This window comes from Pristiophorus japonicus, chromosome 11 (genome assembly GCF_044704955.1).
Source record: "Pristiophorus japonicus isolate sPriJap1 chromosome 11, sPriJap1.hap1, whole genome shotgun sequence".
Taxonomy (NCBI): Eukaryota; Metazoa; Chordata; class Chondrichthyes; family Pristiophoridae; genus Pristiophorus; species Pristiophorus japonicus.
In genome coordinates this window covers 64,293,481-64,319,201 of record NC_091987.1, presented here as the reverse complement: position 1 = coordinate 64,319,201, position 25,721 = coordinate 64,293,481, and the positions used below count along the sequence as shown (strand labels likewise).

The following is a 25,721-nucleotide window of genomic DNA, read 5'->3' as shown; positions in this document are numbered from 1 at the left end:
TGGTATCTAAATTGTCAGACTGCTTGTTCAACAACCAGTACTGGATGAGCAGAAATGTTCTCCAATTAAATATTGGGAAGATCGAAGCCATTATCTTTGGTTCCCATCATACTCTGCGTTCCCGAACCACTGACTCCATCCCTCTCCCTAGCATCAATCTGAGGGTGAACAATTGTTCACCACCTAGGTGTCGTATTTGACCTTGAAATGAGTTTCTGGCCACATATCCGCAGCATAACTAAAACCGCCTGTTGCGTATGGAGAAAGAGTCAGACTGAACACTGTGAGCTCAAAGTAAAGTGTGACCGTAGTCTTTTATTGCAGGTCTCCGGAGTGCCTCTCCAACCTGTGAAGCCTCCTTAAATACCTGTGCTCCCAAGGGATTATGGGATCCCTTGGGACTCCAGGGGATGAGCCCTCTGGTGGCTGTACAGAGTAAATACAAGTTTACATATATAACACCGCCCATTTCCGCCTCCATAATATTGCCCGCCTCCGCCTCTGCCTCAGCTCTTCTGCTGCTGAAATCCTCATTCATGCCTTTGTTACCTCTAGACTTGACTATTCCAAAGCACTCCTGGCTGGCCTCCCACATTCTACACTACATAAACTTGGTCATCCAAAACTCAGCAGCCCATGTCCTAACTAGCACCAAGTCACGATCACCCGTGCTTTCTGACCTACATTGGCTCTCGGTTAGAAAAACGCCTAGATTTCAAAATTCTCATCCTGGTTTACAAATCACTCCAATCACTCCATACTATCTCGGCAATCTTTTTCAGCCTCACAACCCCACTAGATGTCTGTGCTCCTCAAATTCTGCTCTCTTGAGCATCCCTCATAATGGGCTCAATTTTTTCCAGTGATTTCTGCCGTTTTTTTTGGAGCAGACTGCTTTTTTTGGCCCAAGTTAAAAAAAAATTGTTTCCCCAATCAATTTGCACCAGCGTAACTCAATTATGATTTTTTTTAGGTACTTTTTTTTTTAGCCAAAGGGGGCGTAACATCCTACCCACGCCAAGTTTGGCCAGCTGAGAGTTATTCCACTTCTTCTTAGGCCAGTGTATGTGGCCTTTGTAGAAAAACCTTCTGGAAAGTTAAAGAAATCAGTGCAAGTAAGGAAATTGGCGCAGGTAATTGCAGCAGATGCCTGGACATCAGCAGCAGGAAAGGTAAAAGAGAAGGGGAGAGAGAGGGAGGCGTGGGGGGGGGGGGGGGGGGGGGAAAAGAAAAGAGGCGGCGGGGGGAAAGAGCGTTAGGTGCGGGGACCGGGAGGGAGGAGGCCATTCGGCTTGGGATAGGGGCGGGAGAGCGGACTGGGAGGCCACTTGGCCTGGGATAGGGGCAGGGGAGCAGACCGGCAAGGCACTCGGGGCCCGGGTCGGTCGGAGGAACAGGCTGGCAAGTCCTTCGGCCAGGGCTAAGGGACTGGGACTGGCAAGGCACTCGGGGCTTGGGGGGTGCGGAGGGAGCTGGAGCTGGACTAGCAAGGGGCTCGGGGCAGGCTAGGGGAGCAGACCTGCAAGCCCTTCGGCCAGGGGGACCGGCTTTAATAATTGGAGGCGAGTTGCTGCAATATATTTTAATGTGTTTTTAAGTTGATGCAATATGTTTTGTGTGTTGGGAGCTGGCTGTATGTTTCACTTTGCAGCCTCAGCTCAGTGTGTCCCTGGTTACTGTGGCAACCCAATCTTTTTGGCGCAGATCAAGGCTCCACCACCAAAACTAAAGGACAGGTTCACCAAAATGAAGAAATCCAATGGGGAAACTTAGAACATTTTTTTTGGCGTACTTGGGGCCCCCACAAAACAGGCGTAAGTCTTCAAGTATGCCCAAAAAAAGCTTTGAGGAAAATTGACTCAACTAACTGCTCAACTACAGTGACCATGCCTTCAACTGTTTGGGTCCTATGCTCTGGAACTCCCTCCTTAATCCTCTCCATCTCTCTTTTCTCTTTTAAGATACTCCTTAAAACCTACCTCTTTAACCAAGCTTTTGGTCATCTGCCTTAATTTCTTCTTTTGTGGCTCGGTGTCAAATTTATCTGTTTTGTCTTTTAACACTGTTGTGAAGCGCCTTGGGACGTTTTACTACGTTAAAGGCGCTATATAAATAAAAGTTGTTGTTGTTAAAAGAAAGACACAAATCTTACAGGTTAAAACCTGTTCTTATAAAAGATAAGTCTTACAGAATGGCGCCACAACAAGAAACTAATGATAGGCAAACAATGTCGACAATGGATGAGTCAGTTACAAGATATGTGACTGAAAAGTTGCCCCTTAGAGAGGGGTGGATACGGGTCATTATAGACAGTGGTGATCTGGTTTTGGGGGTTGGACACTGGACAAGGTCACTGTGTCGGCCTGAGTTGATGGAAGCTGTTTGGTTGTCAGTTAAAATCTGAAGAAGCAGTTAGTAAACTGACTCCTTAAGGAGCTGGAAGTAGACAGGGAACAGGCTAAAAAAAACTCAAGGACAGGTTGGAAAAGTTTGAAAAGGATAAGGAGAATCTCGAGTGGAAATTTGAAAAGGAGTTGGAGGATCAACAGTCAGAGATTAAAGCAGTGGAAAAGGCTTGCTCAGAAAGTTTCTGAAGGAATGGACAGTCTCAGAACCAACCTGAAAGCTGTGTTTAGGGTCGCTCAGAAAGAGATTTTAGAGCAGCGAAAGATTAAAGAAGATGACACAGAGTGTAAAGGGAAGATTAGGGAATTGGAAGATAATTTACAGGTTCAGAGAGGCATGACCTCTTGGTCCGGGAGAGATAGACTGGATAGAATCAAGCTGCTGAGACGTTTGTTCAAGAGACGAAAGAAAAGAAACTTAAAGTTGAAAACAACATTTAAGCTGACAGCTTTTGTGCTGAGTTAAAAAAAAAGAGATAAAATTTAGGGAATTAAAGGACGTTGGAAATGTTTTTAAGTTTGTATGAAAGTCTGTGCGTTTATAATGAAACTTATCGTGAATGTTTGGGGAGTTGATGGAATTTCAGTTTGTGTGAAAGTCTGTCTTTCAAAGAGTGTCTGTATATTTGTCTTAGCTCCTCCCACCTTTTCGGACAAAGGGCTGTAACTGGATTCTGGTCGTTGATGTTAGAAAAATGCTTATGCTGTTAAGTTGATTAATTGATTTATGTATGTATACATATGTATTATTTAAGAGGTACTTGAGCCATGTTTTTGGTTTTCAACTGACTTGGTGCCTCAAGTTCATAATCCATTACAGCAGTCAGTATTTTGTAAGCTGTGTGAATGCGATTGTGAAAGAACATGAAATTGTGTAAAAATGCAGGTGCAGATATAACTCATGCAGTTATGAAATGCACAGAGGACAGTTTGTTCTGCAAAAGATAAGCTACAGCCTTGAAGTTAGTTGTTATTCAAATCATAAAGCACTGGTTGCAGAAAAGAGAAAGTGAAAGTTTCTGTCTTTGCATGGTGTCCTTTGAAAATTAATTTGGAGTTATTGTGGTTAATTAACCTATGAAAACCTGACTCTCATTTGTTGCCACGGTGAAATTCTGGTTATTTCAAAGTGTGATTGCCTCTAATTCCGGACACGAGACATTCACATGGAGGAGAAAAAAAGGAAGACACCCTATGTTGATAATGATTTTTGCTAGGAAAAATAAAAGATGGCATTTGGTTTGTTTGGAAAAGTTTTTCTTAAATTTATGTGAAGTGACGTAATGATGTCAGACAATGTTTTGCTCCGCCTTCTTATAAACCTAGACAGAAGTTAACCCTTTCTGCTGATGGGTGTTTTCTTAATTCAGCAAGAACCATTTTTGAATTGCTGAATGAAATTTTAAAGATATTGGACATTGGGATGGTGGCCCCATTTGAGGGAAGTTGTCGAGGATTACTGTGAAACTTGTTTGGCATGTGCAACTAACAATCCTGACCCACACAAAAGGTTCCCTTGGGACATGGGACATACCTGTCGACTAGAGGGATTGTGGCAGTGTGTGCAGGTGGATTTTGTCAGACCTCTGCCCACCACTAAGAAGGGCAATAAATACTGTTTTGTTTTAGTGGACCATTTGATGAAATTGGTTCCCACTTTAACTGTCAGACAAACTAAGAAAATGACTCGGGACAAGTTCCTGAGTAACCTTTGGGAAACTTTAAAGGAACTGAATCTTGGGGCTGCCCATAACATTGGAAGGGCACACCAATGCAACCGACTACACCTGGCCCTGACTAAACCTCAGGAGTGGGAAGTGGGAAGCTAAGTAAGGGTATGAAACAATGCAAGGGTGGAAGTGTTTGAACCCCTGTACAAGGGACCGTATAATATCATTGGTAAAGCTAGTCCCCTGGTATACACAATCTGTTTACCCAAGAGAATTAAATGGTTTCATATTAACCAGATGAAGCTTTTTCAGTTCACTAGCCAGTCACCGAGACGACAAGAAACAATTACGAGCACGGTGAACCGGATTCATCCTCTCCAGTGGGATGAGGAGAAAGGGCTGCCCGATGGGATACCCCCACCAAATTAGGTACAATATGTTCCAAATGAAAGTGGACAGGACACAGGAGCTGTCAGAGCCTCCCCAGCCCCAGTTCCAGAACCAGAACCACCTCCTGTCCACAGACAAACTCCACAGCTCCCTTCAACACCATGACACAGTAAAAGAGGAGGACCCCTTAGATATAGTGAATGGTAGAAGTAAGGATGGCCGAGGGTATAGGACCAGGGTACATTTCCAGGAGTATGGTAATCATCCCGCTGTAACCGTCCATTAAATCAAGGAATACAAGGAAGGTAGCGCGGTTGAATTAAAAACTTTTTCAAAGGTTCCTCCTCCTGTGAATAAAACAGATTTGTGGGAAGAGTCGATTGTTTGTCCTAAACACATCCAAGGACCAACAAACAGGCTAGTGGTAATCCTGACTCGGATGATATTGTACCATGATGTGCATCACGAAGTGGTGCCTGTAATACTGAATCTGATCGAAGTGGTGTAAGCCTGAAACAGTGCACTTATATGGGAGAATGATACAGGAATTAATCAGGGGATTTTGGCAGAGGGCCAGTACAAGCCTAACAGAATCAGAATTAGAACAGTTATACAACACCGAATTTAAGGAAAGTAATATTAATCATAACAGAAGGCGGCCAGGCCTGATTAATGATGCCGCAACTGTTTTTATTACAGGAACCTCTCTCGTTAACAGTTTTGATTTGGCTAGCCTCGACCAATCTGTAAAAAGGTCAGAAATCAATTAAAGAACATTAAGTAAAATGAATGGTCTGCAGCAAGAAGAACTGGGGGAGGACCAAATCACGACCATTCATTTGCAGGACGAGGTTAAAAGTTTAGAATCCCATGTTTAAAAATAAACCAGATTATAGAAAAGAACAAAAGACCTTTGATGAAACGGCTCAAAATGATGCATGTGTAATGTATGGATCTTGGTTAATGGAATAAGCCCGAGAAAACCTGCAGTGTATTGCTGAGGCAAAGCTCCCCTCGTGAGTAACTGATTGAGATCTGACAGCAATGTCCACTTACCAACTTACTAAGACTCTGTACCAACCTGACTTGTCCCATTGCAGCGGGAACTTTTTGCTTTACCCCAGTCCAAACTGAGACTTGGGGCGTGGGTTTTATTAAGCATTTATTTGCACAGACAAGTAGGTATTGCTGTAGAAGATGATTTAAAGAAGCAATTACACCAGTACGTGGTGCGATTAGGCTATGACATCCCACCTCTACCAGAACACTTGGTAGAGTTAAGGAAATGTGTTAAACAACCCCAAGACCATTATTATGGACTGGCCCAGAAGAACCGTGAATGATGTAAATAACTGTCTAAGATTGGGGACAATTTGTCCTGATGGGACATAGGAACGGATATTGAAATTCTTCCTTGGATATGGATTGTCTCGCATGTGCTAGTTGTTGTGCAGCTAGTGATTGTGTTGTATCTTCTGATAATAAATTGCCGTGTTAACAGGAGGCGCCAATAGCAGGAGTGGATCGAGATAATAAGAATTAAAAACTGAACTAAAGTGACTGAGAATCAAAAGATTTGAGTCCAATCACTTAAAGGTGGAACTGTAAGACCAGCATTTGGATGGCTGAACCTACAAATTCACTAAATTCTTATAACACAGATCAATAAAATGTAGTAGGTACAAAAAAAATTTAAAAGGCTAATGGGATATTAGACTTTATAACTGGAAGGCTAGAATATAAAAAGGTAAGAAGTTTAGCTACAGCTTGCAGGTCAAGAGACCTTTTTGTTGAACTTTAAGAAATACAGACAAATGAAGTAACTGTCCCATGGATCGACAAGACTGTAAGAGAACAATCCCTGCCTAAGTAACTGTCCCATGGATTGATAAGAGAACCAACCGAGCTCGCAGAAGTTATATTTGACTGAAGTATAAAATCTTTTTGATAGTCTGGATAGTTTTGAACATGCACGCAATAGGCCGATAGCCAATTTTCCAAGTATAATTACAGTGCAAAGTCTCTCATCCACTGCTGCAGTCACAAGATTGGTAACCTGGTCAGTTACTAAGGGAATCAGCGAGTTAATTTCCGATCGCTGACCATGGCTGGAATTAACCCTTTGCTTTGTATTGATCATTTAGATAATAGGCAATTTTAACTGTTGCAAGGTACCTTAATAGGATAGCTTGGTGAGGGCAGATTGTGCATTTAATGCTATCATAAATTGCTTGTATTTCTTTTGATTATTCGAAGTGAAGATAACCCCTGGATTGGGGTGGTGAAGAAACATCCTGTATCTGTGTTGTTCTGTCTCACATGTTTGAACCCGGTAAAGTGTAGGGTCAAGATAAGATCTTACAGGTTAAAACCTGTTCTTATAAAAAGATAAGTCTTGCATGGTGTTCCACAAGGATCTGTGCTCGGGCCTCAACTATTCACTGTATTTATTAATGACTTTTTGATTGTTAGTGTGATAGAGTATTCAAACAGGCTCATTTAGACAGGCTTTGAAAATTCACAGAACCCCAAGTCAAAGCTACTACGTGCTGCTCAGCATGTTGCATTAACTCATCAATCAACTTGACATTTTCGGACCTTGGGTAGCGAGCCAATAAAACGTTAAAAGACTTTCAATTGAGCCAATAAGGTCAAAGAAGGCGAGTTCTTTTCTGTAAATTGATCCAGGTATAAAGTACAGCCATTTTGACCATGTGTCTCAGTAAGAACAAAGACCTGGCTTGAAGCCAAGCAGTTTGTTACTCTCTGCCGAGATTAAAAAGTTAAAACTACCATCGGAGTTCGTATTTCATTGGAAATTAAGAGATCTAACATAGTGCATTGGAGAACCATATATCCAAGTTTCCCAGTGACACAAAGATTGGTGGTATAGTAAGTAGTGTAGATGGGAGCAGAAAATTACAAAGAGACATGGGTGGGCAAAACTGTGGTAGATGGATTTTAACGCAGATAAGTGTGAAGACATCCATTTTGGAGCAAAAAAAGAATACATCTGAGAATTATTTAAATGGTGAAAAGTTAACAGTGGAGTTCCAAAGAGATTTAGGGGTCCATGTACACAGATCACTAAAATGTAGGTACAAAAAAATAATCAAAAAGGCCAATGGAATATTAGACTTTATAACTAGAAGGCTAGAATATAAAAAGGTAGGAAGTTTTTCTGCAGCTACACAAAGCCCTGGTTAGACCACATCTGGAGTACTGTGCACAGTTCTGGGCACCACATTTTAGAAAGGATATATTGGCCATGGAAGTAGTGAAGCGCAGATTCACCACAATGTTACTAGGGCTCCAAGGGTTAGATTATGAGGAGAGATTACATAAACTAGGCTTGTGTTCCCTGGAACACTGAAGTTTAAGAGGTGGTTTGATTGGAATGTTAATGATTTGGAAAGGAATTGACAGGATTGATAGAGAGAAACTTCTTCCGATGGTGGGGAAGTCTAGGACAAGGGATCATAACCTTAAAATCAGAGCCATGTTATTTAGGAGAAAGGTTAGGAAACACACAATGGGTGGGTGTTTATACTCCACATGAGTCTCCTCCCATTCTATCTACCTCATCTCAGCCTTTCAGCATTTCTTTCTATTCCCTTTTCTCTTATGTACTTGTTTAGTTTCCTTTTGAAAGCAACCAAGCTATTTACCTCAACCACTTCTCCTCATTTCCCTATTGGATGTATTGATAACTATCTTGTATTTATATCCCCTAGTTTTGGATTCTCCCACAAGTAGAAATATTCTCTTCACATCTACCCTGTCGACCCATTCATAATTTTAAGGACGCGTTTACTTGTACTGTAAAAATGGCCGCCCTTTGACTCGGATTGGTCCCCTTGGAGGATAAGCCACACCCTGAAGTTTCTCTGGAATGTGTAACTGGAACCGCCCATCCCAAGTTGTCACTGACTTCGCAAATTGTAACTCAATCCACTTTGACTTCCAGAAGCCACAAAGGTTAGATCTCCCCAGAAGCCACCAAGTGCCAGCTGAAGTCCCTTACCCCAGCGCAAGTGCTGCCTTCCCCTGCCAAAGTCCCTTGCTCCCCCAGCACAAGTGCTGCCTCCCCCAGCCGATGTGCCTTACCCCCAACGCAAGTGCTGCATCACTCTTGCCGAAGTCCCTCCTTACACCAGCGCAGATGCATGACCTTACCCCCCCCACCCCCCCACCAATTGTATACATATTGTTAACAGGTTTATTGGGTATAAAGTAAATAGTGACAGTGTCGTGACTTCTGGATTGCATCACTCCAACGATGTTTCTTATAGGAGGTAGCAAGAGCATGATGTGTCTTCCCGGTGTTCCCTCTCTCCCCTCTGATCCCCCCCACCCATGTCCGTCTCTCTCTCTCTCTCCTCCCCCTTCCCCCAGGCTCGCTCTTCCTCCCTACCTCCCACCCTAGGCTTTCTCTCTTCTGACCCCCCTCAGGCTCTCTCTCTTCCTGCCAGTTTTCTTGGAGGTTGTTGAAATCTCCCATGATTATTATTCTATGCCTGCTACTCACCTCGTAGCTTTGCCTACATAAATTCTTTCTCCAATTCCCTTCCACTATTTGGTGATCTATAGTATACCCCTATTAGGGTGTTGGATTCCTTCTTGTCTTTTAAATTAATCCATATAGATTCTGTATCTAGCTTACTACTACTTGCATCCTTTTTTTCTACTGTTATCTTTAACTAGTACAGCTACTCCAACTCCCCTCCTTCCTTCCCTTTCTTTCCTAAATGTGTTACATCCTGTAATACTTAGTTGCCAATCCTGTTCGCTATATCACTATGTTTGTCATTCCTACTATATCCGGATACCTTCTACAAATTAGTGCCTCCAGTTCATCCATTTTGTTTTGAACACTACATACATTACTATACCAACTGTTTAAATTGTTTTTATTTATTATTCCATTCTTTGTTTTTAGTAGTTATTTTACCTTTATACTCTATGAATATCGATCTCTGGCCATTTGTGTCATCCTTATTTGTCCTTTACTTTCTTTTCCTGGTTCTTTTATTGTTATGTTTCCACAATTTCTAGCAGTTCCCTCCCCAATGTTATTAATTTAAAGTCTTATATACAGCCTTAGTTATCCTTTCAGCTGGGACCTTGGTCCCAGCTGGTACAGCTGCTTCTTGTCCCAGGAAATCGAACCCCTCAAGCTCACAACACTCCTTTAGCCACATGATCTCACCGAATGACAGAACTCTCTCGAAGGTCTGAATGCCCTAGGCCTATTTCTATGACCGTCATATCCTCAATGGTTTAATAGCCACTCATTGTCTTGCATATTCATGAAGAATGACCACTTGAGCAAGATACACGTGGGTCACCAGTACCCATGAAACTGTATTCCAGCAAGCGTCAGTGCCCCCAGAAGGGAGAGAGTATTTTAAAAGGACTGCTATTTAGTACTGAGTGTAGCTGTGATCTCACCTTCCATGTCAGCTGCTTCTCCTTCGTCTTCATCTTCCTCGTTATCATCTATACATGCTGTGGTTGCCCCTATACACTTTGAGTTGTCCTTGCTTTCTAAAGTAATCTCTGTAACTGTTTCTGTCAATCCAGCAACACCTACCGATGGAAGAAAATGCACAAGAAGCAGTTGGAGCTGTCAGACAAACTTTGCAATTCGTAATGTCAGCAACAAAAAAAAATCCTTTAAAAAGTCAACAGATAACTCCATATTAGGTCAGGCTTATACTTTGAGAAAAATGGGCAGGGGAAAGTTACTATAATGATCTCATCTGGGGTTCAGGCATCAGGTTTGTGATGCCATCTGATCCGCTCAATTAGATCTTCTAATCAATCACTCTTACCCAACAATTCTGTTCTCTCGCAGTTGGTCTTAAAAAGCACAGCAAATCCTTATACTCAAACTAATCAATTATTCTGCAGTACTGCAAGTATTGCCAGCAAAGGAAACCCAAATGTATGAACAAATAAAGGCATAGACACCTTTACATTCTAAGGCAACTGGTTCAAAATCAGGTTAATTCATAGTTGAAGTGCAACAAAAAAAATTGGCAATAGAGTAATTCCTCAAAAAGCTGCAGTTAACCAAGCATTTTAGTATTTTACAGCTGATTTGACACAAAACCAAGTAACATTTTGCACAATTCTGAATACCTTATATATAAACATACCTTGCACAAATACCAACTGAAGTCTAGATTTTACCTGGGTTGACTCTGGTCTACAGTTTATTTTTCAAAGCAGTTTGTCAAATTACAAGAAAGTACAACATTTCCTGACAGTTTTAGAATTGGTCTATTAACATTTCCGATGTGTAATCCATCCCTTTTTGATTTGCTTTCATGATACCTGAATGATGATAAGTATCCACCCATCCCCCATCACCATCATCCTCTTCAATGACCGCCTCAAATTCATCAGAGTACTCCATCTGTTTGCAGCGCTTATAGCAGGGAACTGTGGGGGGTGGGGGGCAAAGAGAAAAAAAGAGATTCTTGGTGAAACAGTACAAGCAGTTTACTCTACATATCAAAACAAAACAAAAATATCACTAGTTTGTTAAAAGTACACAGTTTAACAATATTTAAGTATTAAGAGTGTTTAGTCAGTGAACAAATAAACAGTGAAAAATTTAGAACTAAATATGGTGTTTAACAATATTTTAAACAGCAAGGAGACACCAGTTCATAATGATGTAAAGTATAATTAATTAATTGATTCTATAAAAACAAACTCGTACCATTTCGAGTCACCAGAAACTGCTTTTCCTTGGGTAAGTAAGGTTTGACCTTGGCATCCTCCCCTGTTCCCCTGAAGAAAACAGGAGCATGCAGATAACAATCAATTCATTATAAATGCACTTTACATCTTGTATATGTATTAGCAGTTTATCAGAATAACATTATTTTAAAAATCAAAATCTCAACCAAGTTTTTCCAGCAAACCTGTTCCAACTGTAAACTACAAGTATCTCCTGGTCAGCAGAAGTGGGGCCCGTCGGAGATTCATGCCTGGGCCTTGATCAGGGCCCCAAAAAACTTGACTGCGACTGATGACCCGATTGCCTATTGGCTCCCTTGTGAAGCCACTTAGAAATTTCATGATTGGACCTGGGCTCGCCATTTTAACCCGAGTGGCAAGCCTCCGTCATTTCTCCCAACTCCCAAGATGCACCCACCAGAAATATTTAAATCAACGAACCTCCCCTGACTCGAAATATTCTGGCAGGGTCACAAGGGATTCCCAGTGGGCCTATCCTGGCAATTAAAGATGAGATGTTGGCCCAATGGATTTTAGACCCAAAGATCTAAGTAATCCTTTTCAAACAGAAGTTTGCCTTACGTGGAATTTTCTGTACAAGAATTCTATATTGCATCACATTATTACAATGTGTTTTAAATAGTCAGTCGAGGAGGCGGGAGCTCGGAGCAGCGCGAGTCCGGGGTCGGCGACAGGCCTATAAAGGCCAGCGGGAGTCGAGCAGTTCGAGCAGTCAGTCGAGGAGGCGGGAGCTCGGAGCAGCGCGAGTCCGGGGTCGGCGAGAGGCCTATAAAGGCCAGCGGGAGTCGAGCAGTTCGAGCAGTCAGTCGAGGAGGCGGGAACTCGGAGCAGCGCGAGTCCGGGGTCGGCGAGAGGCGTACCGGTGCAGCTACAGGGAGAAGGCAAAGATACAAAGGTGACGTCACAGCCTAGGGGGTAAGTGATTGGCTGGTGATTGGTGAGTAGTTTTTCTTTTTCTTCTTATATTGGTCAGTAACTTTTAACATTGTTATTACCAGTTTAAGTGTATCTAAGGGTTAAGACATGGCAGGAGAGCTCGGTCGGGTGTTATGCTCCTCCTGTACCATGTGGGAACTCAGGGACACTTCCGGTGTCCCTGACGACTACGTGTGCGGGAAGTGTGTCCACCTCCGGCTCCTGACGCTCCGCGTTACGGAATTGGAGCTGAAGGTGGATTTACTCTGGAGCATCCACGATGCTGAGAATGACGTGAGTATCACGTGTAGTGAGTTCGTCATACCGCAGGGAAAGGGTCCACAGCCAGATAGGGAATGGAAGACCAACAGGAAGAGTAGTGCAAGGAAGGTAGTGCAGGGGTCCCCTGTGGTCATCCCCCTGCAAAACAGATACACCGCTTTGGGTACTGTTGAGGGGAATGACTCATCAGGGGAGGGCAGCAGCAGCCAAGTTCATGGCACCGTGGCTGGCTCTGCTGCACAGGAGGGCAAGAAAAAGAGTGGGAGAGCGATAGTGATAGGGGATTCAATTGTGAGGGGAATAGATAGGCGTTTCTGCGGCCGCAACCGAGACTCCAGGATGGTATGTTGCCTCCCTGGTGCAAGGGTCAAGGATGTCTCGGAGCGGGTGCAGGACATTCTGAAATGGGAGGGAGAACAGCCAGTTGTCGTGGTGCACATTGGTACCAACGACATAGGTTTAAAAAAGGGATGAGGTCCTACGAAACGAATTTAAGGAGCTAGGAGCTAAATTAAAAAGTAGGACCTCAAAAGTAGTAATCTCGGGATTGCTACCAGTGCCACGTGATAGTCAGAGTAGGAATCGCAGGATAGCGCAGATGAATAAGTGGATTGAGCAGTGGTGCAGCAGGGAGGGATTCAAATTTCTGGGGCATTGGGACCGGTTCTGGGGGAGGTGGGACCAGTACAAACCGGACGGTCTGCACCTGGGCAGGACCGGAACCAATGTCCTAGGGGGAGTGTTTGCTAGTGCTGTTGGGGAGGATTTAAACTAATATGGCAGGGGGATGGGAACCAATGCAGGGAGACAGAGGGAAACAAAAAGGAGACAAAAGCAAAAGACAGAAAGGAGATGAGGAAAAGTGGAGGGCAGAGAAACCCAAGGCAAAGAACAAAAAGGGCCACTGTACAGCAAACTTCTAAAAGGACAAAGGGTGTTAATAAAACAAGCCTGAAGGCTTTGTGTCTTAATGCAAGGAGTATCCGCAATAAGATGGATGAATTAATTGTGCAAATAGATGTTAACAAATATGATGTGATTGGGATTACGGAGACGTGGCTCCAGGATGATCAGGGCTGGGAACTCAACATTCAGGGGTATTCAACATTCAGGAAGGATAGAATAAAAGGAAAAGGAGGTGGGGTAGCATTGCTGGTTAAAGAGGAGATTAATGCAATAGTTAGGAAAGACATTAGCTTGGATGATGTGGAATCTATATGGGTAGAGCTGCAGAACACCAAAGGGCAAAAAACGTTAGTAGGAGTTGTGTACAGACCTCCAAACAGTAATAGGGATGTTGGGGAGGGCATCAAACAGGAAATTAGGGGTGCATGCAATAAAGGTGTAGCAGTTATAATGGGTGACTTTAATATGCACATAGATTGGGCTAGCCAAACTGGAAGCAATACGGTGGAGGAGGATTTCCTGGAGTGCATAAGGGATGGTTTTCTAGACCAATATGTTGAGGAACCAACTAGGGGGGAGGCCATCTTAGACTGGGTGTTGTGTAATGAGAGAGGATTAATTAGCAATGTCATTGTGCGAGGCCCCTTGGGGAAGAGTGACCATAATATGGTGGAATTCTGCATTAGGATGGAGAATGAAACAGTAATTTCAGAGACCATGGTCCAGAACTTAAAGAAGGGTAACTTTGAAGGTATGAGGCGTGAATTGGCTAGGATAGATTGGCGAATGATACTTAGGGGGTTGACTGTGGATGGGCAATGGCAGACATTTAGAGACCGCATGGATGAACTACAACAATTGTACATTCCTGTCTGGCGTAAAAATAAAAAAGGGAAGGTGGCTCAACCGTGGCTATCTAGGGAAATCAGGGATAGTATTAAAGCCAAGGAAGTGGCATACAAATTGGCCAGAAATAGCAGCGAACCTGGGGACTGGGAGAAATTTAGAACTCAGCAGAGGAGGACAAAGGGTTTGATTAGGGCAGGGAAAATGGAGTACGAGAAGAAGCTTGCAGGGAACATTAAGGCGGATTGCAAAAGTTTCTATAGGTATGTAAAGAGAAAAAGGTTGGTGAAGACAAACGTAGGTCCCCTGCAGTCAGAATCAGGGGAAGTCATAACGGGGAACAAAGAAATGGCAGACCAATTGAACAAGTACTTTGGTTCGGTATTCGCTAAGGAGGATACAAACAACCTTCCGGATATAAAAGGGGTCAGAGGGTCTAGTAAGGAGGGGGAACTGAGGGAAATCTTTATTAGTCGGGAAATTGTGTTGGGGAAATTGATGGGATTGAAGGCCGATAAATCCCCAGGGCCTGATGGACTGCATCCTAGAGTACTTAAGGAGGTGGCCTTGGAAATAGCGGATGCATTGACAGTCATTTCCCAACATTCCATTGACTCTGGATCAGTTCCTATGGAGTGGAGGGTAGCCAATGTAACCCCACTTTTTAAAAAAGGAGGGAGAGAGAAAACAGGGAATTATAGACCGGTCAGCCTGACCTCAGTAGTGGGTAAAATGATGGAATCAATTATTAAGGATGTCATAGCAGTGCATCTGGAAAATGGTGACATGATAGGTCCAAGTCAGCATGGATTTGTGAAAGGGAAATCATGCTTGACAAATCTTCTGGAATTTTTTGAGGATGTTTCCAGTAAAGTGGACAAAGGAGAACCAGTTGATGTGGTATATTTGGACTTTCAGAAGGCTTTCGACAAGGTCCCACACAAGAGATTAATGTGCAAAGTTAAAGCACATGGGATTGGGGGTAGTGTGCTGACGTGGATTGAGAACTGGTTGTCAGACAGGAAGCAAAGAGTAGGAGTAAACGGGTACTTTTCAGAATGGCAGGCAGTGACTAGTGGAGTGCCGCAAGGTTCTGTGCTGGGGCCCCAGCTGTTTACATTGTACATTAATGATTTAGACGAGGGGATTAAATGCAGTATCTCCAAATTTGCGGATGATATTAAGTTGGGTGGCAGTGTGAGCTGCGAGGAGGATGCTATTAGGCTGCAGAGTGACTTGGATAGGTTAGGTGAGTGGGCAAATGCATGGCAGATGAAGTATAATGTGGATAAATGTGAGGTTATCCACTTTGGTGGTAAAAACAGAGAGACAGACTATTATCTGAATGGTGACAGATTAGGAAAAGGGAAGGTGCAACGAGACCTGGGTGTCATGGTACATCAGTCATTGAAGGTTAGCATGCAGGTACAGCAGGCGGTTAAGAAAGCAAATGGCATGTTGGCCTTCATAGCGAGGGGATTTGAATACAGGGGCAGGGAGGTGTTGCTACAGTTGTACAGGGCCTTGGTGAGGCCACACCTGGAGTATTGTGTACAGTTTTGGTCTCCTAACTTGAGGAAGGACATTCTTGCTATTGAGGGAGTGCAGCGAAGGTTCACCAGACTGATTCCCGGGATGGCGGGACTGACCTATCAAGAAAGATTGGATCAACTGGGCTTGTATTCACTGGAGTTCAGAAGAATGAGAGGGGACCTCATAGAAACGTTTAAAATTCTGACGGGTTTAGACAGGTTAGATGCAGAAAGAATGTTCCCAATGTTGGGGAAGTCCAGAACCAGGGGTCACAGTCTGAGGATAAGGGGTAAGCCATTTAGGACCGAGATGAGGAGAAACTTCTTCACCCAGAGAGTGGTGAACCTGTGGAATTCTCTACCACAGAAAGTAGTTGAGGCCAATTCACTAAATATATTCAAAAGGGAGTTAGATGAAGTCCTTACTACTCGGGGGATCAAGGGTTATGGCGAGAAAGCAGGAAGGGGGTACTGAAGTTTCATGTTCAGCCATGAACTCATTGAATGGCGGTGCAGGCTAGAAGGGCTGAATGGCCTGCTCCTGCACCTATTTTCTATGTTTCTATGTTTCTAAAACAAAAACACAAATCGAGTCCCATGATGTTTTTATTTACAATGAATACCATTAACAATTGCTTAAAAATATTTTGAAGTTAGATTCTTTTTTTGGAGGGGAGAACATTTTGAACTTGTGGGAAAAAAAACTTTAGTACCATTTTTAACAGAAAGTAAATCCAAAAGTTAAACAAGTACACCTCTGGCATAGCCGAGAAGCTAATTAATGAGAAGTTGAAGATATGAAGGTCATAAAGGATCTGAGGCGTAAAGAACTGAGAATTGGAGATTGAAAGTTAAATGCATTAATTTTACTTAAACTTTGCTTGTTTTTTCCTTAAAGTTTCCCAAAGCTGGAAAAGAACTGAGGATAGAAATTTCCCCCCCCCCCCCCCCCCACGTGAAACAGGGCATTTCCATCCCATTTCGATGGTTTTTAACCTCGAGCGACTTTCGGCTCTTAGTTGTTTTTTTTCCCTTGGATCCAGAAATCGCTGTTAATGGGGGTGGTGACAACACTTGAGGGGCGGATATGCAGCGGTGCCAACACCTGAGGGGTGGAAGTTGGAGGCGATGCGGAGTGACCGTCGCGATGACGTCATCACGGTGCTGCGTCATCACGGCTCTCCTTTACTGAAAGGGGCGAGCCTTCATGATTTTAAAACTTCGGTCCACTGGGCTACCAGGGAGGGTTTTGGCTGGGTTAACGGCCTGGCACCCAAGAGGGGGTGCCGGCTGCCTGTTGGTGGCCCGGCCAAAATTGTCAGGCCGACATAGCAGTCGGCCACAAAAAAAAACATGGCGGCGGCAGTGCATCCTCCTTTTTAAGGGAAGCTACACCGTCGTTGCAGAAGGCCACAGCCTCACTGGACCACCAAGAAAAAACAGGTTTTGGCATCGCCTGGGCAGGTCGAAGATTTTCAGAGGGGAATGTCGCCCTCGGAGTGGGGCGGGGGGGGGGGGGGAAAGGGGGATTGGCGGTGTGCACGGTGGTGACGTGCTCACCACAGATCGGCAGCAGTGGAGAAATCGGGGCACCACTGCGAAACCTCGGAAGGGCAACTGGGCTAGCAGCGGGCATTCCACAAAAAGTCGCCGGCCACTCCGCTCTGCAGCGTGGTAGCCGATTTGCGGTGGTAACAGGCTTTAAGGAGAGGGGCAATTTTGGCCCCCTGATCTTTGGTTAAAATTTTCCAGCTCCAATATATATATATATAAATAATATATATAAGTCGGTTGCTATACAACTAGAAAATAAAACCTGATATATATAAATAATATGAGTTAAGGAAATAATAAAATGAAGAAGGTAATAAACAAAAAAGGCTAATTAGCTACAAACAAATCTGAAATCAAGCTAAATCCAAATATTTGAATATAATTTAGACCTCAAGTAACTATATTATATCTAGACCTAAATTATACAAATAAATAAATACTAGAAATAGCAGGGCAGGTTATGTGTTGCGATTATAATATGTGGGAGTTTGTGGACAGGGAGACTGCCACATTAGTAGTAAATACTTTTGGCTTGAGACACTCCAGCTCAGAGTTTGTGACCTAATGTGCGAGTTAGAGACTCTCTGACACATAAGGGAGGGAGAGGAATTTTTGGATAGTTTTCTCAAGTGCAGTCACACTTCAGAGGAGAGCACAGGTGCAGGAAGGGGAGAGTGTGACTAGTCAGTAGGGTAAGGGGAACCAAGGGGAGATAGAGAAGGAAGTCCCACAGACAGTGGTCCTGTCCAACAGAGACAATGTATTTGATACCTGTGAGGATAAGGATGCGGGCTGTAGGGTAGACTAGAAAGATTGTAATCATAGGATATTCGATAATTAGGGGGATAGATAGTGTCCTTTACATTCGCAACAGAGTCCAGAAGGGTGTGTTGCCGACCTGGTGCAAAGGTAAAGGATAACTCGGAGCAACTGTAGAGGAACTTGGAATGGGAGGGAAAGACCCAGTTGTCGTGGTCCATGTTGGGACCAATGACATGGGGAAGAAAAGGGGTGAGGTCCTGCTAAGGATATATCAGAAGTTATGAATTACTATTTGTCGCATTTATTTCCAGCATCAGATTTCAGATTGGTCCCCTTGCAGGACAAGACACACCTAGCAGTTTATCTGTGTAATTAGATCCAGCCTACCTAAGTAATCAAGTACTTTGCAAAGTGCAATTTGAGCTATTCTGACTGCCAGGCTCGAGCCAGAACAGAGCTCACATAAAACAGTCAGGGCTCACCCTCGTGGGAAAATACCTTATTCCACCCCCCAAACAAGGTCCTGCTCACCCCAAGTTCATAACCTTCCTCCCAATGCCCGAGTTTCTGATCTTTTCCCAATAGACCTCATCCCACCGCCCAAGTTCCTTACCTTTGCCCCCTGCCCAAGTTCCTGACCTCCGCTCCGCCCCACCCCCCCCAGAATCCCTGACCATCTCCTCATGCCCAGGTTCCTGACTGCTCTTCCATCACGCCCCCGCCCCAGCGAGTTTCTGACCATCTTACCCTGTCTAAGTTCCTGTCCTCCCCCTCACCTCTGCCACATCGTGGCCCTTCTCTCCCCGACCCTTACCCCCTCCCCTCTTCCTAAATCTCTCTCCTCTTGCCTCTTCCTTGTCCCCCACCCCACAACACCTCCCCCACAGTACCTACTTGCCGCCGCACTCCCCCTTCACTCCACCCACAGTCCTCTTTCTCGCCTTCCCTCCTCACCTCTCTCTCTCTCTCTCTCTCTCCAATCCCCCCCACACTCCCCTCGCCCACACACCCCTCTCTCCCCACTTCCATCCAAACCCATTCCCCTCTTCCCCCCTCCCACTAATCCAAACCCCATTCCCCTCTCTGCCCCCCCACACCCCTCTCTAATCCCACCCCACTCACCACCCCCAATCCCCTTCCTCACCCCCCACTTCCCTCCTCCCTCACGCTCCCCACTTCCCTCCCCTCTCTCAACCGCCCTACTCCCCTCTCACACCCCCAGTCCCCCCTCACACACCCGCACTCCAATCTCTCTCACCACTCCCCCCCCCCTCTCTCACCACTCCCCCGTCTCTCACACCCTCCCCTCCACCACCGCACCCCTCTCCCTCCCCTCGACCCCGCCCCCCTCCTCCCTCCCCTCCCCCTCAAGCTTCCACCCCGCCCCCTCCCTTCCACCTCGCCACCTCGCCTCCACCCCTCCTCCCTCCCCCTCCCTCCCCTCCACCCTGCCTTCCACCTCACCTCCACCCCTCCACCTCCATCCTGGCCCTCTCCATCTCGCCTCCACCCCTCCACCTCCATCCCGGCCCTCTCCATCTCGCCTCCACCCTGGCCCCCATCTCACCTCCACCCTAGCCACCCCCCTCAGCTCCGCCCCCTCCCTCCACTCCACCCTGCCCTCCACCCCTCCCGCGCGCCTCCACCCCTCCCGCCCCCTCCCTCGCGCCTCCACCCCGCCCCCCCTCCCCTCCTGCTCTCTCCCTCACCTCACCCCACCCTTCCCTCTCTTTTTTTCCCTCCCTTCTCTCTTTACTTACCCCCGTCTCTTCACCCTCTCCTCCCAGCCACTCCCCTCTGTCTTTCAATCCTCTCGCATCCCCCCCAATCCTGGGCCACCAACAAATCCAGTGACCTTCTCCTTAGAGCTGAGGAAAGTATGGCCCATCATGTGGGCCGCAACTGTTGGAAGCTGCACATGCCCGGCTTCGGTAAACAGCGCACATGTGCAGAAGGGGATCGGGTGCCATTGCACAGCTCCAGGATACCGCGTGTAAAGATGCTCGACAGATAATCACATAGAATTAAAAAACAGTATCTCACGAATTATAATCTCGGGATTACTATCCGATCTACATGCTAATTGGCCTAGGGATAGGCAGGTCAGGAAGGTGAATGTGTGGCTGAAAGACTGGTGTGGGAAGGAGGGGTTCTATTTCATGGGACACTGGCATCTGTACTGGAACAGGACGGAGCTGTACCACTGGGCCAGGATGCACCTGAACCAGAATAGGATCAGTGTCTTAGCGGAAAGGATAAGTAGGGCTGTTGATAAAACTTTAAACTAATAAGACGGGAGCGGGTGCAGGGGGGTGGGGGGGCGCGGAATCTGGTGAAGATAACACAAGTCTGACGATAAAAGAAATAGGAGATGGGATAAAGGTCAGACTAAGGTAAGGAACATTGGTAACAAATGGTCAGGGAACAAACACAGTTGTAAAACAGAAGTATAAAAAGAATTAAAAGTAAAGTAAAAGGAACTATTAAAGACAAATTAAACTGCCTGTACAGAATTGTACAGTTTCCAAAATTAAACAGGGTACTGGAGGCAATAATACATAGTGAGGAACCAGGTGTAGTAGGGATAACAAACATGGCTACATAAAGAACAGGACTAGCAACTAAATATTGCAGGTTATAACAATCAGAAAGGCTAGGGAAGGACGGGGTGGTGGGGTAGCTGTACTAATTAGAGTACATAATGGCAGTAGAAAAAAGGGACATAACTAACAGTAGGTTAGAAACAGAATTCATAAGGATTGAAATAAAAGACAAGAGATCAATCACACCAAAAGGGGTTTACTACAGGCCACCTAATAGTGGAAAGGAGGTGAAGGAAGAAATAAGTAAGCAAATATGTGAAATGAGTAAAGGACATTGAATAATAATCATGGGAGATTTTAACAACCCCCAAATAAACTGGTAAGAGGAAGCAAATGGGAATGGCATTTTAATGTGTGCAGGACTCCTTTCTTACCCAGTATGTAAACAGCCCAACAAGTAAGTGATGGAGCACTGCTGTATCTAATAATGGGAAATGAACCAGAACAGATAAGAGAAGCAAGCATTGGGGAACATCTAGATAATAGCAATCAATCACAACATAATAAGGTTTAAGATAAAGATTGAAAAGGACACAAGTCAGACAAAGACCAAAATAAAAATTGGAAAAAATATAGCGGTTAAGGGTTGAGGCTGGAATTTGGGAAAACAAACTGGAACATTTACTGGTAAAGAAATAGAACAGCAGTGGGAAACATTTAAAACGGTGATCAAGAATCCAGGAGAAATATATCCCAATAAAAAGCAAGAACAAACTAGCCAGTAATGACACACCATGGATGAATAAAAAGGGCAAAACTGAAACTAAAAAGAGAAAGGCATACACTAAGTACATTGACAACAAAGGAGAGGATGACAAAAGGGAATACGAAATGGTTAGGAAAGAAGTCAAAAACAATTAGGAAGGCAAAGAGAAACTACAAAATTAAATTTTCAAGGAAAATAAAAAGCAATTGTAAAGTATTCGACAGACACAAACAAAAGAAAAATCAGGACAAGGATAGGGTCACTCAGGGATACGCACGATAAACTCTCAGGCAATGACAGCGAAATGGCAGATATATTAAATAATTACTTTGACTCTGTATTTACGAAGGAGACGAACATGGTAGACATGGCATTAGAAGAAGTGTTCAAAAAATATATAAAGACATTTAAGATAGAAGGGGGCAGGCAGAGATAATTGATAAACTAATCATACTTAGAGAATAAAACCTCATATCCGGATGGATTGCAGCACGTATGTTAAAAGTTAGGAAAGAAATAGCAGAGGCATGCTCAACACAAGACTCCCAAAGCAAGCGCTCCACTCGGAACTCCTACACGGCAAGCAAGCCCCAGGTGGGCAAAGGAAATGTTTCAAGGACACCCTCAAAGCCTCCTTGATTAAGTGCAACATCCCCACCGACACCTGGGAGTCCCTGGCTAAGTGGAGGAAGAGCATCCGGGAGGGCGCTGAGCACCTAGAGTTTCGCCGCCGAGAGCATGCAGAAAACAAGCGCAGGTAGTGGAAGGAGCGTGCGGCAAACCAGACGCCCTACCCACCCTTTCCTCCAACGACTGTCTGCCTGTCCCACCTGTGACAGAGACTGTAATTCCCGTATTGGACTGTTCAGTCATCTGAGAACTCACTTTTAGAGTGGAAGCAATTCTTCCTCGATTTCGAGGGACTGCCTATGATGATGACACATACATAAAAATTATTAAAAAAGGGAATAGTGCCAGAGGACAGCAAACGTGATTCCTATATTTAAAAAGGGAAATAGAACAAGTCCAGGGAGCTAAAGACTAATTAGCTTAACATGGGTGGTGGGAAAGATAATGGAATCCTTACTCAAAGATGCAATAGAAAAATATCTAGAACTGAAAATAGAATAAAGAGTGGTCAGCACGGATTTCAAAAAGGGAAGGTTATGCGTGACCAACCTTATTGAAAGGGTAAAGGTAATTTAATAGACGTAATATATTTGGATTTTAGAAAGGCCTTTGATAAGGTACTGCATCGTAGACTCCTGACAATGGTCAAAACATGCAGAGTCAGGGAACATGTAGCAGTGTGGATAGCAAGCTAGCTACAAAACAGAAAACAGAGTGTAGTGGTTAAAGCTAGTTACTCAGATTAGCAAAAAGGAGGGAAAGTGGTGTTCCAGAAGGATAGCTGCTGAGAATGGCTGCTGGGACCACTGTTGTTCACCATTTACAAAAACGATTTACAAACAAAATCATCAGCCATTTAGGACTGAAATGAGGAGAAATATTTTCACTCAAAGGGTTGTGAATATTTGGAATTCTCTACCCCAGAGGACTGTGGATGCTCAGTCATTGAGTATATTCAAGACAGATTTTTGGATATTAAGGGATATGGGAATAGTGCACAAAGATGGATTTGAGAGAGAAGATCAGTCATAATTTTACTGAATGGCAGAAGAGGCTCGAAGGGCCGAATGGCCTACTCCTGCTCCTATTTCTTATGTTCTTATGATTTGGACTCTGGAATTGGAAGTACAATTTCAAAATCTGCAGGCGACACTAAAGTGGGGTTGGGGGGTGGGGGGGGAGGGGGTGTAGTTAATACAGAGGAGGACTGCGATAAAATACAGGAAGACATTCATAAACTTGCAGAATGTGTGTATAATTAGCAAATTAACCAATATAAAGAAGTGTGAGGGGGTACATTTTGATGGGACGAAGAGGCCATGTAATCCTTGGAAAATAAGTGTCTAAATACGGTAGTGACACAGAGATCTGGGGGGGTACATATACACAAATCACTAAAAGTAATGATGCAGGTTATTAAGTTATTTTAATAAAGCAAATTAACCCCAGGAGGGATGGGGTGTTCATTTCTAGATATATAGAATTGTAAACCAGAGAAGTTATGTTAAACTTGTACAGAACCTTGGTTAGACTACATCGAACAGTTCTGGGTAGGAACTGCAGAAAGTACAAAAACAGTTACTAGAATGATACCAGAACTGAGAGGTTACACATAAGAGAAAGATTGAACAGGCTGGGGCTCTTTTCTCTTGATCTAATTTTTCACAATCCATTATTTACTTACCATTGCCATGTAGGACAGTGATGGACCAGATGATCTCCTGCTACCACAAACTGCAAAAATAAAAAGTAAAAGGATACCCACAAAATTAAGTATGTTTAAATGGAACAATCATGTTTTGTGAGCGTTCTGAGAATGGCTCTATATTTCACACTGTAAACTGGTGCTCAAGAAAGAAAGGAGCATTATGGCCAATTGAAAGTAGCCATTTATTTTTAAAACATTGTCTTTATTGGGTCTAGAGACTTGAATTTAGTACACAGGAAAACTATGGCAAACAAGGTCAATTTAATAGTGGATTAAAAAACATGAATTCTTCCACAAAGCATTCAAAGATACAATACCTGAAGAGTTCTAATCAGTTTATTGAATTAGAATTTTTTTTCATGTAGCTCTAGGAAGCAAGAGGTTACTAACTTATTCTTTGTTCATTTCCTGAATGGATTAAGATTGTAACAATCAAAGGCAAATTTAGCAATCCAGTATTTCATCTGACTGTCCAAAAAAAGATGAATTTTAACCAAAGCAAACTTCAGCATCTAGCATCCCATTAACACCATATTAAAAATAAATAGTTTTCTATCCATCAAAGGGTAACCACTATATTTTGTCAGATCACTACTGAAGTATTCTGTCTAAAGCTGCACTAGGCACAGGATATTATTCAGTTTCATTTTAAAGGAAGTCACATCGAGATACATCAGGCCTACGGCACAGAAACAGACAATGCAGCACAACTGATCTATGCCGTCATTTATGCTCCACGTGAGCCTCCTCCAATCCTTCTTCATCTAACCCCATCAGCATATCCTTCTATTCCTTTCTCCCGTATGTGCTGATCTAGCTTACCCTTAAATGTATCTACGCTAGTCACCTCAACTACTCCTTGTGGTAGCGAATTCCACATTCTTACCACTCTTTGGGTAACGAACTTTCGTCTGAATTCCCTTTGGATTTATTAGTGACTATCTTATATTTATGGCTCAGAGTTTTGGTCTCCCCCACAAGTGGAAACATTTTCTCCACTTCTACCATATCAAACCCTTTTGTTACCTTAAAGACCATGAACAAGTTACCCCTCAGCCGCCTTTTTTCCAGATAAAAGAGCTCCAGCCTGTTCAGTCTTTCCAGACAGTGATAACCTTTCAGATCTGTCATTATCCGTGAGAATCTTTTTTGCACCTTCTCCAATGCCTCTATATCCTTTTTATAATATGGAGACCAGAACTGTTCACAGTGCTCCAACTCACTGGGCCCCAAGTTTCAGCCTCAGTTGCTCCTGATTTTTTGGAGCAACTGGTGTAGAACGGAGTATCTTAGAAATTCAAATTCTCGCCATTTAGTTTGCTCCAGTTCTAGTCAGTTAGAACAGTTTCACTTTGGAACAGAATTTTTTTTCAAAAGGGGGCGTGTCTGGCCACCTACGCCTGTTTTCAAAGTTTCGGCAGTGAAAACTTACTCCAAACTAACTTAGAATGGAGTAAGTGAAGATTTTTGTACGCTCAAAAAAACCTTGTCTACACTTTAGAAAATCAGGCGTAGGTTACAAATCAGGCGTAGGGAATGGGGGTGGGGGGGGGGGTTTAAAGGGAAGTTTACAAACATTAAACATTTCAATTTTACAAATAAAGAGCCATCATCAATAATAAATTATAAAAACATCAATAAATCAACCAATAAATCAATCCAAAAAAATTAATAAATAATTTTTAAAAAACTCAACAAATAAAAAATTTTCTACTTACCGACTGCAGCACCGGGAGCCCTCCAACAGCGTGCTGGGATGACCCCCCCCCCCAGTGCGTCTCTGTCAGTATCTCTATCTCTCTGTCTGTCAGTGTCTGTGTTTCTGACAGCGAGGGGAGGGATGGGGGAAAAGGAGAAGGGGGAGGGATGGGGGAAAAGGAGAAGGGGGAGGGATGGGGGAAAAGGAGAAGGGGGAGGGATGGGGGAAAAGGAGAAGGGGGAGGGATGGGGGAAAAGGAGAAGGGGGAGGGATGGGGGAAAAGGAGAAGGGGGAGGGATGGGGGAAAAGGAGAAGGGGGAGGGATGGGGGAAAAGGAGAAGG

At 44.0% G+C, this 25,721-nt stretch overlaps 1 protein-coding gene across 1 annotated transcript in view; it reads right to left on the bottom strand.

The window, feature by feature from the left end:
• Positions 1–25,721, bottom strand: part of atg3 (autophagy related 3) — a 50,331-nt gene that overhangs the window by 17,439 nt on the left and 7,171 nt on the right. Inside the window, exons 2-5 of the mRNA XM_070892704.1 lie at positions 23,657–23,706; positions 11,196–11,266; positions 10,805–10,912; positions 9,917–10,054 (exon numbers count right to left, since the gene is read on the bottom strand). Of these exons, the coding sequence (XP_070748805.1) occupies positions 9,917–10,054; positions 10,805–10,912; positions 11,196–11,266; positions 23,657–23,706 (367 nt within the window). The remainder of the gene's footprint in view (positions 1–9,916; positions 10,055–10,804; positions 10,913–11,195; positions 11,267–23,656; positions 23,707–25,721) is intronic.